This window comes from Schistocerca cancellata, chromosome 5 (genome assembly GCF_023864275.1).
Source record: "Schistocerca cancellata isolate TAMUIC-IGC-003103 chromosome 5, iqSchCanc2.1, whole genome shotgun sequence".
Taxonomy (NCBI): domain Eukaryota; kingdom Metazoa; phylum Arthropoda; class Insecta; order Orthoptera; family Acrididae; genus Schistocerca; species Schistocerca cancellata.
In genome coordinates this window covers 129,172,088-129,187,962 of record NC_064630.1, presented here as the reverse complement: position 1 = coordinate 129,187,962, position 15,875 = coordinate 129,172,088, and the positions used below count along the sequence as shown (strand labels likewise).

Sequence of the window (15,875 nt, the reverse complement as noted above, 5' to 3'; positions counted from 1 at the left end):
TTCTCACTGTGATTTCCATTTCGCGACCGATGAGAGGCTGCAGAAGAGAAAAAAGTAGCACTCGTACAGTGTCATCTCTTGTGAATCTTGTCTGTACGATGGAATCCTACACATTATTTGTCACAAGTAAAACGGCGCATTTGTCGCAAGTAAAACGTGTATTAGTTTCCAAACCTGGACGAGCAAATATAGGAACTTTTGCTCGAGTTTTGATCAACACTACGTCTTGTAGAAATATGCAACTTTTCTTTTAAAACATCATGTACACTGCTACCTTTGTACGTTCCGTTTCTTCAAGTAAAGCGTAGGACGCAACAGTTGGAATTACCGCAAATTTGAAGGAAGAACACGTTCCGGCTGCCAACACTTGCGGTGCCAACAGAGAGCTTACCGCTTCTGGGAAGAGTAAATGACAGAAGAAGAGGAATTAATTTTCCTGCTGTTCCATTACACAGGACAGCACCATCCGGCGATCTCGTCCGCTGTCTGTGGTTGGATGCATCATCCCTGGAAACGGACGTGGCCGATCCGGAAAGGCTGTGAACGCCGTGTCGCGGTCGGAAGAAGTGGCGTTTCACAGGGCAGGCGGGGACGATTTATCTGCGACCGGCCGCCAGTAGCACAGCACCGGGTTTTTCTTCGGCCGCTGGCGCGCCAGTTTAGAATTCAATGGGCGCTTCGCGCGGATGACGCAGCCGGGGATTAGTCCATTTAAGTCTGGGCTGCGAGTGTCGCCGACCTGGTCTCGGCGGAGCAGCGCGTCGCCGCCGCGTGGGAACTATGGACGGCTCTGATCGGCAGCTAGGGGTGAGTTATTGGCTCTGGCGGCGTATATAACAGGGACGACTGCTCCAGCAGCGGACATCTTAGATCGCTCCAACATGAGGCCCGTGTCGGTAAGTGGCAGAGTCGCATTGTTCACGTTAGAACATAAGAATTTAATTACTTACGTGTCTAGACGAACAGACGTTAGTGGCGACTAACGAAGTCCGAAATTATTTCGAAATAATTTCTCTGACTACTAATATCCTGGCACCAGCAGTGGTAGGTGTAGATATACAACCTATCCATGACATAAGCATATTTGTACTGGACGGGGACTGAGGTGATTATAAGGACGTAGACGGAAGTCTGGATCGGTCCAGGAGGCGTGCACGGGTAGCCTAAGTGATCAAGGCGACCGCTCGCGATAAGCAGGAAATCCCGGTTCGAGTCCCTGTCCGGCACGAATCTGCATATCTCACTAACAGGTAGTATATCTAGAATGAGATTTTCACTCTCCAGCGGAGTGTGCGCTGATATGAAACTTCCTGGCAGATTAAAACTGTGTGCCGGACCGAGACTCGAACTCGGGACCTTTGCCTTTCGCGGGCAAGTGCTCTACCAATTGAGCTACCCAAGCACGACTCATGCCCTGTCCTCACAGTTACTGGCAGAAGTGAAGCTGTGAGGACGGGGCGTAAGTCGTGCTTGGGTAGCTCAGATGGTAGAGCACTTGCCCGCGAAAGGCAAGGGTCCCGAGTTCGAGTCCCGGTCCGGCACACAGTTTTAATCTGCCAGGAAGTTTCAGGTAGTATATCTGTACGTAACATAACTGATGCAAAGATATTCGCAGCCAGTGAATTTATTTCGATATAAGAATTTTGTTTCTATGTATTTCAATCTTTGGGGTTCTGCACCTCAGTCGGCAAAAATAGAATCCTTAGGAGATAACTTTTCTGTGTGTCTGTCTGTCTGTTAATAGCCATTTCTCTCTGGAACGAATATAAATATCAACTTGAAATTTATGTCAAATACTAAGGTCTACGGCCCTTTGGCGTATAAAACATTTAAGCTTCTAACTCAATGCAATCAAAAGATAGGTCATTTATGTCATATTTTTTGATTTTCGAAAACTCACTTATCAAAATCTATTGATGAACTTTTTAAGTTTATACATAACCCGAGAGCGCGAATTCTACACGCACAGGTTCGTTTTTTTAATATTTTTACCTGCATCCGTACTTACTATGCAGACCTTTGATCATCTCGAGAACAATAGCATCAAGTAAACAGGTAGACTCCGTCTTCCTCGATTTCTGAAGGGCGTTCGACACTGTCTCCCATCATCGACTACTGAACATCATCGTCTATATGTGATTAACACGATGAATATTTGACCAACAGAATCAAGTACATTATACCGAACGGCGAATGTTTCACAGAAACGAATATAACATCGGGCGTGCCCCAAGGAGGTCTAATAAAACTAAACTAAACTCCTCCCGAACAGGCCATTAAGGCCCAACGGTACCGACTGGCCACCGTGTCGTCCTCAGCCCATAGAACCTCAGTATACATAAATGATTTATCAGTATCAGCTTTGTTCGCCCAAGATGCTGTTGTATTAGCTACATGGACTCATCATCGTTGGGCAATCGTACGGAAACAAAATTTCCGGTTGGTGTAATGAATGACAGCTCTCTTTAAGTCTACATAAATGTAAGATATTGCCTGCAACAAAGAGAAAGAACACGACAGTATCCGATTACAAGAACAATGGTTAACATCTTGACCAGCCGGCCGCTGTGGCCGAGCGGTTATAGGCGCTTCAGTCCGGCACCGTTCGAGTGCTATGGTCGCAGGTTCGAATCCTGCCTCGGGCATGGATGTGTGTGATGTCCTTAGGTTAGTTAAGTTTAAGTAGTTCTAAGTTCTAGGGGACTGATGACCTCAGATGTTAAGTCCCGTAGTGCTCTGAGCCATTTGAACCATTTTGAACTATCTTGGCCACGTCACAAGTATTAACATTTGAGGACAGTACTATGAAAACACTAAGAAGCGATCATAAGTGAGACTAACACGTAAAGTCAGTAGTAGGGAAGGCGAACGGAAGGCCTATATTTGTTAGGAGGGTGCTGGGAAAATGCAACGCATCTATAAAGGAAGTAGCATACAACACTAGTGATACCAAATGTAGAATATTATGAGAGTAATAGAACGTCTTAAGAGCATTACGTTTTTGAAATGAGCGCTTTCGGATCGACATGGACCGTCTTCCGATCTGACTGTAAGTGTTACGAGAGTATCCCGTCCAACTATCAGCAAAATGTACCTGCTATATCATAGGATAAAATAAAATGATATAGTATGTAAATTTTGCTAGTAGTTGGACGGGTTACTCCTGTCACAGTTACTATCAGGTTTGAGAATGGTTGGTGTTGAACCGAACCGGGTCATTTTAACAGATTAATGCAATCAAGACGGACGAAAACTCTATGTTACAGCCAGAGGTTACGGACTTTATACGAAAATGTTTGCAAATATTATTTGGAATCTTTAGCAGGTAGACATAACAGGCATCCAGTCAATTCGGAAACGCATGTGTAGGATTGTAACAAACGGAAAAGCCCATAATAGAACTGCTGGGGGAACTAAATAGGAACCCCTGGAAGAAGACGTAGTCCTCACAGAACCCTGTTGGGTAATTTTACAGAATCCGTATTCGAAGAAGCCTGCGCGACCACTATGCTGGCAACAACATATATCTATCTTAGGGACTATGATAACAACCTAAGAGAAAGATGTAGAGCAATATACACAGTCAATGTTCCCTCACTCAATAAGCGAAAAGAGTCAGAAAAAATCTGCCACGCACTCTGAAATGGCTTGCTAAATATGTATGTAGTTGTAAGTAAATATGACATAGTGTGTCATTTCGTCTCCTTCCCATACCATTCGCTTATTCCATAAGGCAGTGCGGAACTTGACGTTGTCTTTCTTTACCGCGGAAAGCCTTCGATATATTCCCACTCCATCACGTAGTAAAGAAAATACGTCGATTTGGAATATATGAACAAAGATATGATTGGACTGAAGATTTTCTGGCAGGCAGAACTCAACACGTTGTTGGTTAGGAACTGAGAAAGCGTCCGTCATACCTCAAGGTGACGTTGTTAATGTGACATGACAGCAGCACTCGCTTTCCGATGACCAGCACCAGCTAATTGTGCCTCACAACAGGCAGTTTTTGAGAGTCACTCATTTTATTTTAACTCCATCTTCAGATGTTTAATTACGTGTCGTGGACATTACTTCTTTATTTATAACGTTTTACAGCACGTGACTTAAGAACTTCCGTTGCAGAATTCTGCAACGCTGTTAGTGAAGAAAGAATGTTCACGACACGTGAATAAATGTAAACACGTGAAGATTGCATGTCATCATCTCATGGAAAAATAAAACCCTATAAAATCAACTGGTTGCAAGTAATTCATTATAAATGACACTCAGTTTCAACAGTTTCAGTGTACTAGTCATACATCCACAACGGCTTCTCTCATTCGCGCTCTCTCTCTTTCACACTCACACACACACACACACACACACACACACACACACGAATATCTTCCGCGCGCCGGATTGAAACGAATCGCGGGCCTAGCCCGGCTAGCGTATCACAGGTTGCCTACCCATGCAGTACAACATCGATTATCCGCAACAGTTTGGGACTGGAGGGGTAGGGGTGGCTGTTCGAATGATTTTTTGGATATCCATTCACTTACTCACTTGTATCAGTGATCATATGAACAAAAAGGAAAGCAAAGCACTGGATTAAACATGAAACTATACAGACATATATACGCATTTTGTATGACATGTATTACAGATAACGCAGGTAAGGGATTATTTACTATGTAACTGCGTTCACAGTTCTGTAATATTTAATGAAGAACAACATTTTTCGAGTAGGTTTATTAAATGAATTTATTCACGATCACGATTCTGCTATTGTACCATTATCAAATGGCAGGTCGCTAATAAGTGCGTCATGTATATCGTTCCTTGTAAGAGGACACTGTTCTCGTCTCTGCCGTGTTTACGTATTCCATGTGCATGAAAGACAAGCGCCGTCATTTATATAAAAGAACGTAGCACTTCTCGTAACTATCTCTACCTGGTGCTACTACACAACGTGAACTTTTGACTCTATTATACACACGAAATATCGTAACCTGTAGCGAGCTACCACTTGACAATGGCAGTGCAGGCCGAAATCGCGATCGTGAAAATATCTGTTTGATAACAGAATAGGCGGAAAACTTGCCCTTTCTAAGGCAGCTATCTGACACCACGGCCAAATCTGAAAAGTTCAAACTGGCCATTAAAGTAGTCATACACTTTAATTTTTAAAACCTAGAGATTTTGTTGGCATTTTATTCCAGTACAAACCAGTTTAGTCCTAATTGTAGACATTCGTTTGTTTCGTAACGCTCCCTATCAATCGTATTTTTAAGAAATTTTGCAATTTTCAGCTGCTTCAGTACCAGTCGGCAGTTTTTCACTCTGGATGCCCAGTACCCTATCTCTATGCACACGTTTGAAAAGATAAGCCACGTGATAATCGCCTTAAAATCAGTGGTACCCCCTTATTTCTCGTTCATCTAAAGAGATTTTTCACACGTCAAACGGCTATTTATCACCTGTCTTTCGCTACATAACGGTATGCACCTGAATTGTCTAAACAGTTGTTTTTTGCTATTTTACCGTTTTTTTCCCGGCAGGCTGTCAAGTACTTTCAGATGCGCTCACATGTTTTGTAATGGCACCACTGTTCCCTTTAATGTCCTATATTTCACAAGATCCCACTTCTTGTTAATTCTACCGTGTGCTATTGAATGGCTAAGGCTTGATTGGCGGAGGTCTTTTATATATGTACAATAACTTCCGACTTTTGATAATGGTACATCAGTACTCTCCCTACACACTCGCCCTCGATATACTGTTAATGAAGACACATAACTCAAGACTCATAATTAGTACACTTAGTCTTGTCCTACAAAAAGGTGAAAACATAAGAAGATAGGGAGCGATGCGTCAATATCTAACCTGTGTCTGACATTATCTCAAGTCGACGTTAATCACTGAATTGTCACTTAACATTTTATTAAAAGTTTTACAAATGTAACTCCTACCGACTATGGAAGGCGGAGAGCTTATCAGATGGTGCACGTATTGTAACTCTGCATTTACGAGATAAGCCTGATACAGATTCCTTCAACTTGCGTATTGTTTTAAATCAGTTATTAATATTAAGAACGATATGTTTAGCTCTAGTCGTCATTGCCAACAGCATACCAACAACTGCACGACGTGTCCAAAGCTAATGTGCAGACTTGGACACAGAAAAGCAGACTTGATGGTTAATGCGCACTTCTGGGTGTTCTGCCGAACACAACATTAAGTAATCCAGCCGAGCAAACCTGGGCTATCACAACAATGTTGGTTAGTAAATATGGCCGGCTCAGCGCAAGCGGAACTTCCGCGGGGCGCACGCGCTTGCCACCTGTAACGCTTTCGGGTAATCTATGAATGGCTTGATCGATTTTCGAATAATCGAGGATCATAGAAGAGGTCGATGAAAGGGAAACATTTTAGTTGTTGGCTGATGAATCTGCTGACATAAGAAGCAACTATCTGTTGGAATAAAGTACTGTATATTAGACACATTAGTTGTGCCGGCTGCACAGTGAAAGATGAATTTCTCAAGTTTGTTGAATTGGATGCAGAAAAATGAAGACTTTTTCTGCTATTGAAATTGTTAGAATTTAAAATGCCAGAGCTTTTTGGCTAAAGTTTGACGGACGCTCTTTAATAGCTGGTGTTCAATAAAAGAACAACATGAATTTCCTAAAGCACCATATTTTCATTCTTCTTGCCGACGATTGCTTTTAGTGGTCAATGATGTCGGTAATGTACCCCTTAATGAACCAGAAATCGGAAACATTGGAACGACAAAGCAATTTCACTTTTTACTAACGATACTCTAAGGATGAAACAATTTGAGAACATCCCGTGTTTGTGTGAAAAAAGTTGGTCGGAAAAATATAAAACTTCTTTCCAAACGATTTATAATCATAAAGAGAGTTTTCTATTGACTATGTAGCGAATCAATGGAGAAGGAATAAAAACTTTGAGGTTCGCCGACGACGTTGTAATTCTGTCAGAGACAGCAAAGGACCTGGAAGAGCAGCTGAACGGAATGGATATGGTCTTGAAAGGAGGATATAAGATGAATATCAACAAAAGCAAAACGAGGATAATGGAATGTAGTCGAATTAAATCGGATGATGCTGCGGAAATTAGATTAGGAAATGAGACGCTTAAAGTAGTAAATGAGTTTTGCTATTTGGGGAACAAAATAACTGGTGATGGTCGAAGTAGAGAGGATATCAAATCTAGACTGGCAATGGGAAGGAAAGCGTTTCTGAAGAAGAGAAATTTGCTAACATCGAGTTTAGATTTAAATGTCAGGAAGTCGTTTCTGAAAGTATTTGTATGGAGTGTAGCCTTGTATGGAAGTGAAACATGGACGATAGATAGTTTAGACGAGAAGAGAATAGAAGCTTTCGAAATGTGGTGCTACAGAAGAATGCTGAAGATTAGATGGGTAGCTCACATAACTAATGAGGAGGTATTGAATAGAATTGGAGACAAGAGAAATTTGTAGCACAACTTGACTACAAGAAGGGATCGGTTGGTAGGACATGTTCTGAGGCATCAAGGGGTCACCAATTTAGTATTGGAGGGCAGCGTGGAGGGTAAAAATCGCAGAGGGAGAGCAAGAGATGAATACACTAAACAGATTCAGAAGGATGTAGGTTGCAGTAAGTACTGGGAGATGAAGAACCTTGCACAGGATAGAGTAGGGACTGATGACCTCAGAAGTTAAGTCCCATAGTGCTCAGAGCCATTTGAACCATTTTTTTGATAGAGTAGCGTGGAGAGCTGCATCAAACCAGTCTCTGGACTGAAGACCACAACAACAACATGTGGCGAATCTAGAAACACTCACATGTCTCCCTGTTAGTTTCTGCAACTTCATCATATTCATTGTTTGAATCAGAACCATAACAGTATATTTTGCACCTCTATACCCATTTGTGAATAAATTGCAATTTTCAGATTTTGATTTGCGTTATGTATACCAACGAGAAATATAAGGAACTTTTGGAGGTTTTACACGCACACAGTTTCGAATTGGAAGATGAATTTGCTTAGGTAATCGTGGAAGTAAAAATACATCTGATTTCTGGAAATTGACGTTCAAATACTTAGAATTATGAAAGCAAACTAGATTACTAGAGCGGTTAAGCTTTACACAGCAACAACGATTGTTGTTTAATGATTTGAACAACGTATTTTTCCTTCCGTTAAGTCTGAAATGAAAGGGACAGGCAAGCTCTTTGACTCAGTCACAGGATGCCCAAGCATATTTGTTTATAACAACACATGCAGAGAACATTGTAATTCGCTATAGAGCTTTAAGAATAAGAGAGTTAATACATTATGTGGTGGTTACCTTTATACACTCCTGGAAATTGAAAGAAGAACACCGTGAATTCATTGTCCCAGGAAGGGGAAACTTTATTGACACATTCCTGGGGTCAGATACATCACATGATCACACTGACAGAACCACAGGCACATAGACACAGGCAACAGAGCATGCACAATGTCGGCACTAGTACAGTGTATATCCACCTTTCGCAGCAATGCAGGCTGCTATTCTCCCATGGAGACGATCGTAGAGATGCTGGATGTAGTCCTGTGGAACGGCTTGCCATGCCATTTCCACCTGGCGCCTCAGTTGGACCAGCGTTCGTGCTGGACGTGCAGACCGCGTGAGACGACGCTTCATCCAGTCCCAAACATGCTCAATGGGGGACAGATCCGGAGATCTTGCTGGATAGGGTAGTTGACTTACACCTTCTAGAGCACGTTGGGTGGCACGGGATACATGCGGACGTGCATTGTCCTGTTGGAACAGCAAGTTCCCTTGCCGGTCTAGGAATGGTAGAACGATGGGTTCGATGACGGTTTGGATGTACCGTGCACTATTCAGTGTCCCCTCGACGATCACCAGTGGTGTACGGCCAGTGTAGGAGATCGCTCCCCACACCATGATGCCGGGTGTTGGCCCTGTGTGCCTCGGTCGTATGCAGTCCTGATTGTGGTGCTCACCAGCACGGTGCCAAACACGCATACGACCATCATTGGCACCAAGGCAGAAGCGACTCTCATCGCTGAAGACGACACGTCTCCATTCGTCCCTCCATTCACGCCTGTCGCGACACCACTGGAGGCGGGCTGCACGATGTTGGGGCGTGAGCGGAAGACGGCCTAACGGTGTGCGGGACCGTAGCCCAGCTTCATGGAGACGGTTGCGAATGGTCCTCGCCGATACCCCAGGAGCAACAGTGTCCCTAATTTGCTGGGAAGTGGCGGTGCGGTCCCCTACGGCACTGCGTAGGATCCTACGGTCTTGGCGTGCATCCGTGCGTCGCTGCGGTCCGGTCCCAGGTCGACGGGCACGTGCACCTTCCGTCGACCACTGGCGACAACATCGATGTACTGTGGAGACCTCACGCCCCACGTGTTGAGCAATTCGGCGGTACGTCCACCCGGCCTCCCGCATGCCCACTATACGCCCTCGCTCAAAGTCAGTCAACTGCACATACGGGTCACGTCCACGCTGTCGCGGCTGCTACCAGTGTTAAAGACTGCGATGGAGCTCCGTATGCCACGGCAAACTGGCTGACACTGACGGCGGCGGTGCACAAATGCTGCGCAGCTAGCGCCATTCGACGGCCAACACCGCGGTTCCTGGTGTGTCCGCTGTGCCGTGCGTGTGATCATTGCTTGTACAGCCCTCTCGCAGTGTCCGGAGCAAGTATGGTGGGTCTGACACACCGGTGTCAATGTGTTCTTTTTTCCATTTCCAGGAGTGTATATGTAATTTACAGACTGAAGCGATGAACGAAAATTTGTACCAAGGCCACGATACGAACCTAGGTCTCCTGCTCACTAGGCAGATGTGCTGACCTCTACGCCACCCTGGCACAGTGGCTTTGCACAACTGCACGGTATTGGAATGGCACCTCAGCATCGAACGAAACGGGGGAACCTGCCTGAAACACAGGCATAGGTGCTTCTGATAAATAAAACTATATGGTTCAGAGACCTTCATACGTCTCAAACAGCTATGATGTATACAGGGTGGTCCATTGATAGTGACCGGGCCAAATATCTCACGAAATAAGCATCAAACGAGAAAACTACAAAGAACGAAACTTGTCTAGCTTGAAGGGGGAAACCAGATGGCGCTATGGTTGGCCCGCTAGATGGCGCTGCCATAGGTCAAGCGGATATCAACTGCGTTTTTTAAAATAGGAACCCCCCTTTTTTATTACGTATTAATGTAGTACGTAAAGAAATATGAATGTTTTAGTTGGACCACGTTTTTCGCTTTGTGAAAGATGGCGCTGTGTTAGTCACAAACGTATAAGTATGCGGTATCACGTAACATTCCGCCAGTGCGGACGGTATTTGCTTCGTGATACATTACCCGTGTTAAAATAGACCGTTTACCAATTGCGGAAAAGGTCGATATCGTGTTGATGTGTTGCTATTGTGATTAAAATACCCAACGGGCGTGTGCTATGTATGCTGCTCGGTATCCTGGACATCATTCAAATGTCCGGACCGTTCGCCGGATAGTTACGTTATTTAAGGAATCAGGAAATGTTCAGCCACATGTGAAACGTCAACCACGACCCGCAACAAATGATGATGCCCAAGTAGGTGATGTCGCGGCTAATCCGCACATCAGTAGCAGACAAATTGCACGAGAATCGGGAATCTCGAAAACGTCGGTGTTGAGAATGCTACATCAACATCGATTGCACCCGTACCATGTTTATATGCACCAGGAATTGCATGGCGACGACTTTGAACGTCGTGTACAGATCTGCCAGTGGGCACAAGAGAAATTACGGGACGATGATAGATTTTCTGCACACGTTCTATTTAGCGACGAAGCGTCATTCACCAACAGCGGTAACGTAAATCGGCATAATGTGCACTATTGGGCAATGGAAAATCCACGATGGCTGCGACGAGTGGAACATCAGCGACCTTGGCGGGTTAATGTATGGTGCGGCATTATGGAAGGAAGGATAATTGGCCCCCATTTTATCGATGGCAATCTAAATGGTGCAATGTATGCTGATTTCCTACGTGATGTTCTACCGATGTTACTACAAGATGTTTCATTGCATGACAGGATGACGATGTACTTCCAACATGATGGATGTCCGGCGCATAGCTCGCGTGCGGTTGAAGCTGTATTGAATAGCATATTTCATGACAGGTGGGTTGGTCGTCGAATCACCATACCATGGCCCGCACGTTCACAGGAACTGACGTCCCCGGATTTCTTTCTGTGGGGAAAGTTGAAGGATATTTGCTATCGTGATCCACCGACAACGCCTGACAACGTGCGTCAGCGCATTGTCAATGCATGTGCGAACATTACGGAAGGCTAACTGCTCCCTGTTGAGAGGAATGTCGTTACACGTATTACCAAATTCACTGAGGTTGACGGGTATAATTTTGAGCATTTATTACATTAATGTGGTATTTACAGGTAATCTCGCTGTAACAGCATGCGTTCTCAGAAATGATAAGTTCGCAAAGGTACATGTATCACATTGGAACAACCGAAATAAAATGTTCAAACGTACCTACGTTCTGTATTTTAATTTTAAAAACCTATTGTTACCAACTGTTCGTCTAAGATTGTGAGCCATGTGTTTGTGACTATTACAGCGCCATCTATCACAATACGAAAAAAGTGCTCCAATCGAAAGATTCATATTTCTTTACGTACTACACGAATATGTAATAAAAAATGGGGGTTACTATTTTACAAAAACACAGTTGATATCCGTTTGACCTATGGCAGCGCCATCTAGCGGGCCAACCACAGCGCCATCTGGTTTACCTCTTCAAGCTAGACAAGTTTCGTTCTTTGTTGTTTTTTCGTTAGACGCTCATTTCGTAAGATATTTGGCCGGGTCACGATCAATGGACCACCCTGTATATGCAGACTGAAGAGACGAATGAAAATTTTGTAGAGTGGGTTTAGTGGTTAAAGATCTGCCTAGTGAGCAGGAGACGCCGGTTGGACTCCTGCCATTGGTAAAAATTTTCATTCGTCACTTCTGTCTGCCTATAGACATCATCGATGTTTCAGACTTGAAAAGGTCTGTGGATGCATATAGTTCCATTTGATTTAAATTGATATCAAATATAAAGTATACTATTAGTAAAATCTGATTACATTTTGTGGAGTAATGTCGCCAACGTACGCGAAGAAAGGAAACCTTTAGAGCCAGGGTGACCAAGACAACTCTGCAACGATTTTATTTTAACAAGCCGGCCAGTGTGGCCGAGCGCTTCTAGGCGCTTCAACCTGGAACCGCGCGACCGCTACGGTTGCCTGCCTCAGGCATGGGTGTATGTGATGTCCTTAGTTTAGTTAGGTTTAAGTAGTTCTAAGTTCTAGGGGACTGATGACCTCAGATGTTAAGTCCCATAGTACTCAGAGCCATTTCTACCATTTTTTATTTTAACACATGATGACAACGACCACAGAACTCTTGACTTCTGGAAACACAAGCTGAGTGTTCTTGAAGGACCTCATATGTATTTGCCGTTGACTGTAGGGATTATTTATTTTACAATTGCAATTTCGGCCTTAAGGTTGTTATCAAGTGGTACCTTCCTGAGACCGGAATTCCAGTTGTAACACAAATAATCTAAAGACTCAACGGCAAATATGACGTGTTTTCAAAAATTCCACGTAAGTGTGAACCCCAGCAATGAGAAGTTAATCGCTTACTGACATTTTGTTGTTGTTGTGGTCTTCAGTCCAGAGACTGATTTGATGCAGCTCTCCATGCTACTCTATCCTGTGCAAGCTCCTTCATCTCCCAGTACCTACTGCAACCTACATCCTTCTGAATCTGTTTATTGTTTTCATCTTTTGGTCTCTCTCTACGATTTTTACCCTCCACTCTGTCCTCCAATACCAAATTGGTGATCCCTTGATGTCTCAGAATATGCCCTACCAACCGATCCCTTCTTCTAGTCAAGTTGTGCCACAAATTTCTCTTCTCTCCAATTCTGTTCGATACCTTCCTTATTAGTTATGTGATCTACCCATCTAATCTTCTATAGCACCACATTTCGAAAGCTTCTATTCTCTTCTGGTCTAAACTATTTATCGTCCACGTTTCACTTTCATACAGGGCTACACTCCATACAAATACTTTTAGAAACGACTTCCTGACTCTTAAATCCATACTCGATGTTAAGAAATGTCTCTTATTTAGAAACGCTTTCCTTTCCATTGCCAGTCTACATTTTATATCCTCTCTACTTCGACCATCATCAGTTATTTTCCTCCCCAAATAGCAAAACTCATTTACTACTTTAAGCGTCTCATTTCCTAATCTAATTCCCGCAGCATCACCCGATTTAATTTGATTACATTCCATTATCCTCGTTTTGCTTTTGTTGTTCATCTTATATCCTCCTTTCAAGACACTGTCCATTCCGTTCAACTGCTCTTCCAGGTCCTTTGCTGTCTCTGACAGAATTACAATGTCATCGGCGAACCTCAAAGTTTTTATTTCTTCTCCATGGATTTTAATTCCTACGCCGAATTAGTCTTTGGTTTCCTTTACTGTTTGCTCAATATACAGATTGAATAACATCGGGGATAGGCCACCTGTCTCACTCCCTTCCCAACCACTGCTTCCCTTTCATCCCCCTCAACTCTGATAACTGCCTTCTGGTTTCTGTACAAATAGTAAATAGCCTTTCGTTCCCTGTATTTTACCCCTGCCACCTTCAGAATTTGAAAGAGAGTATTCCAGTCAACATTGTCAAAACTTTCTCTAAGTCTACAATTGCTAGTAACGTAGGTTTGCCTTTCCTTTTGAATCTCTCTACAACCTCTGGTTCCTTCAGTTTATCCAGGTCCTATCTCCTCAAATTCCCACCTCTTTGCAGTTTCTTCAGTTTTAATCTACAGTTCATAACCAATAGATTGTGGTCAGAGTCCACATCTGCCCCTGGAAATGTCTTACAATTTAGAAGCTGGTTCGCCGGCCGAGGTGGCCGAGCGGTTGTCGAAGCTCAGTCTGGAACCGAGCGACTGCTACGGGCGTAGATTCTAATCCTGCCTCGGGCATGGATGTGGGTGATGTCCATAGTTTAGTTAGGTTTAAGTATTTCAAGTTCTAGGTGACTGATGACCTTAGAAGTTAAGTCCCATAGTGCTCAGAGTCATTTTTTGAAAACCTGGTTCCTGAATCTCTGCCTTACCGTTATATAATCTATCTGAAGCCTTCTAGTATCTCCAGGCTTCTTCCATGTATACAACCTTTAGGTGGTGGAATTAGGCGGGATTGGGGGGGTGGGGGGAGGGAGTGGAGAGCAGAGAATATAGCGGTGGTGATCAGGGGAAGGAGGGAGGGGAGGGTGAAATGCGTAACAAATCCATCCGCTGCAAAAATTTGTTACGAGACTGGATTTTGTTGAACACTAACATGTTCTTCAGTGCAGTGGCACGTCTCTTACCTAACTTATTTTGTGTATTTCTGTGCTCAGAGAAGGCGTGCATGTTCATACGCCTCTTGCTGTCCTCAGGTTGCGCTGCTGCTGACGTTCGCCATAGCTGTGGTGCTCGCCGAGGAGTACGAGACGGCAGAGGGCAGAACACTGCTGGGAGGCGGAGGGTACTGGGGCGGCAGCAACCCCAGGGGCGGCGCTGGCGGCGGCTGGGGAGGCTCCTGGCCTGCCGGGGGCGGCGGAGGCGGCAGCGGCGGCTACAGGGGCCCCAGCAAGTATGGCGGTGGCGGCGGCGGCGGAGGCAGCGGCTACGGAAGCGGCGGGCGGTGGGGCAGCCCCGGTCACAGGGTGCAGTACCAAAGCGGACACGCCAAGTGAAGCAGGCTGCACAGCTCGTCACCAGCAGCAACCAACTCGTCTACAATTACTGTACAAAACCGCACGCCTGTGCAACTCATAAAATCAGCAGTGGCACTCCCTTCGGCTTTGTAACGAAAATGTATGAAATTACAGATCACAATTGCAACTGCACTATATATACAGCATTTAATAACAGTTTCATGAGGTGAACAGGCATCTTAAGTGCGAAATGTGACTTACTGAAAATACCTTTTTGGAAAAGTATACAAACAGTTAAAATATTGAGGAATTGTAACTATATGAACTCTATTAATGTATCGGTCCTGTATTTATATACTGAAGACATCTGACAACAAATTAACAATAAATTTCTTTGACAATGATCGTCACTACCTTCAATGCCTTCATATTTTGTTTAATATTTATACACCTTCATTTTTTTTCTACTTCCAAATGCTAGTGTAGTGAGTGTAACAGAACAGCGACTCCGTGAAGAGTTTGGTACCTGCTTTGAGTTGCTGAAAACTGCTGTATATGGTTACATCAGACGAGTTTTCCATTTTAATTCATTAATGCGTCTCAGTGGCCATTTTTGTGTAATCCAATATTTACTCTAAGTCTCTTTGTACGTCTATTGTGAGAACTGGTTACCTTTCATCCACTTTTCATTCAGGTAAAAGCTGCAGCATGAAATTTACTAGAAAGGGACTTATGAAATTATGTGCACTATTGTACGTTATGGGGCACTATTTACGTATTCTTCGTATTTGTTTACTGCAATCGAATAAAATTCTGCAGATGATAACTGACTCAAAATAAGATTTTGTTTCAAAACGTTAAAAATATTGTCCGATCGTCTCAGTCACAGAGGAGAAAGTTGAATTAAAAGTTGGGATAGAGAAATCATGGAAATGTAAGAGCAATGAAGTCTTGGAAAATGTATCTAATTCTTATCAATTTTTAAAGTTTTATGTTGTTTTTGTTCCTTTTTGTTAATAATCTTTGCTGGTTGTAACTCTGAGCTTTTAAGTGCTCTGACCATAATCCTAATGGCT

The 15,875-nt window shown here is 43.7% G+C and overlaps 1 protein-coding gene across 1 annotated transcript; it reads left to right on the top strand.

Annotated features, from left to right (window-relative positions):
• Window positions 1–742: 742 nt before the first annotated feature.
• On the top strand, window positions 743–15,219 carry LOC126187424 (uncharacterized). The gene is made up of 2 exons (XM_049928496.1): window positions 743–896; window positions 14,539–15,219. The coding sequence occupies exons 1-2, from the start codon at window positions 882–884 to the stop codon at window positions 14,836–14,838; spliced, it is 315 nt and encodes a 104-aa protein (XP_049784453.1). The 5' UTR covers window positions 743–881; the 3' UTR covers window positions 14,839–15,219.
• The last annotated feature ends 656 nt before the right edge of the window (window positions 15,220–15,875 follow it).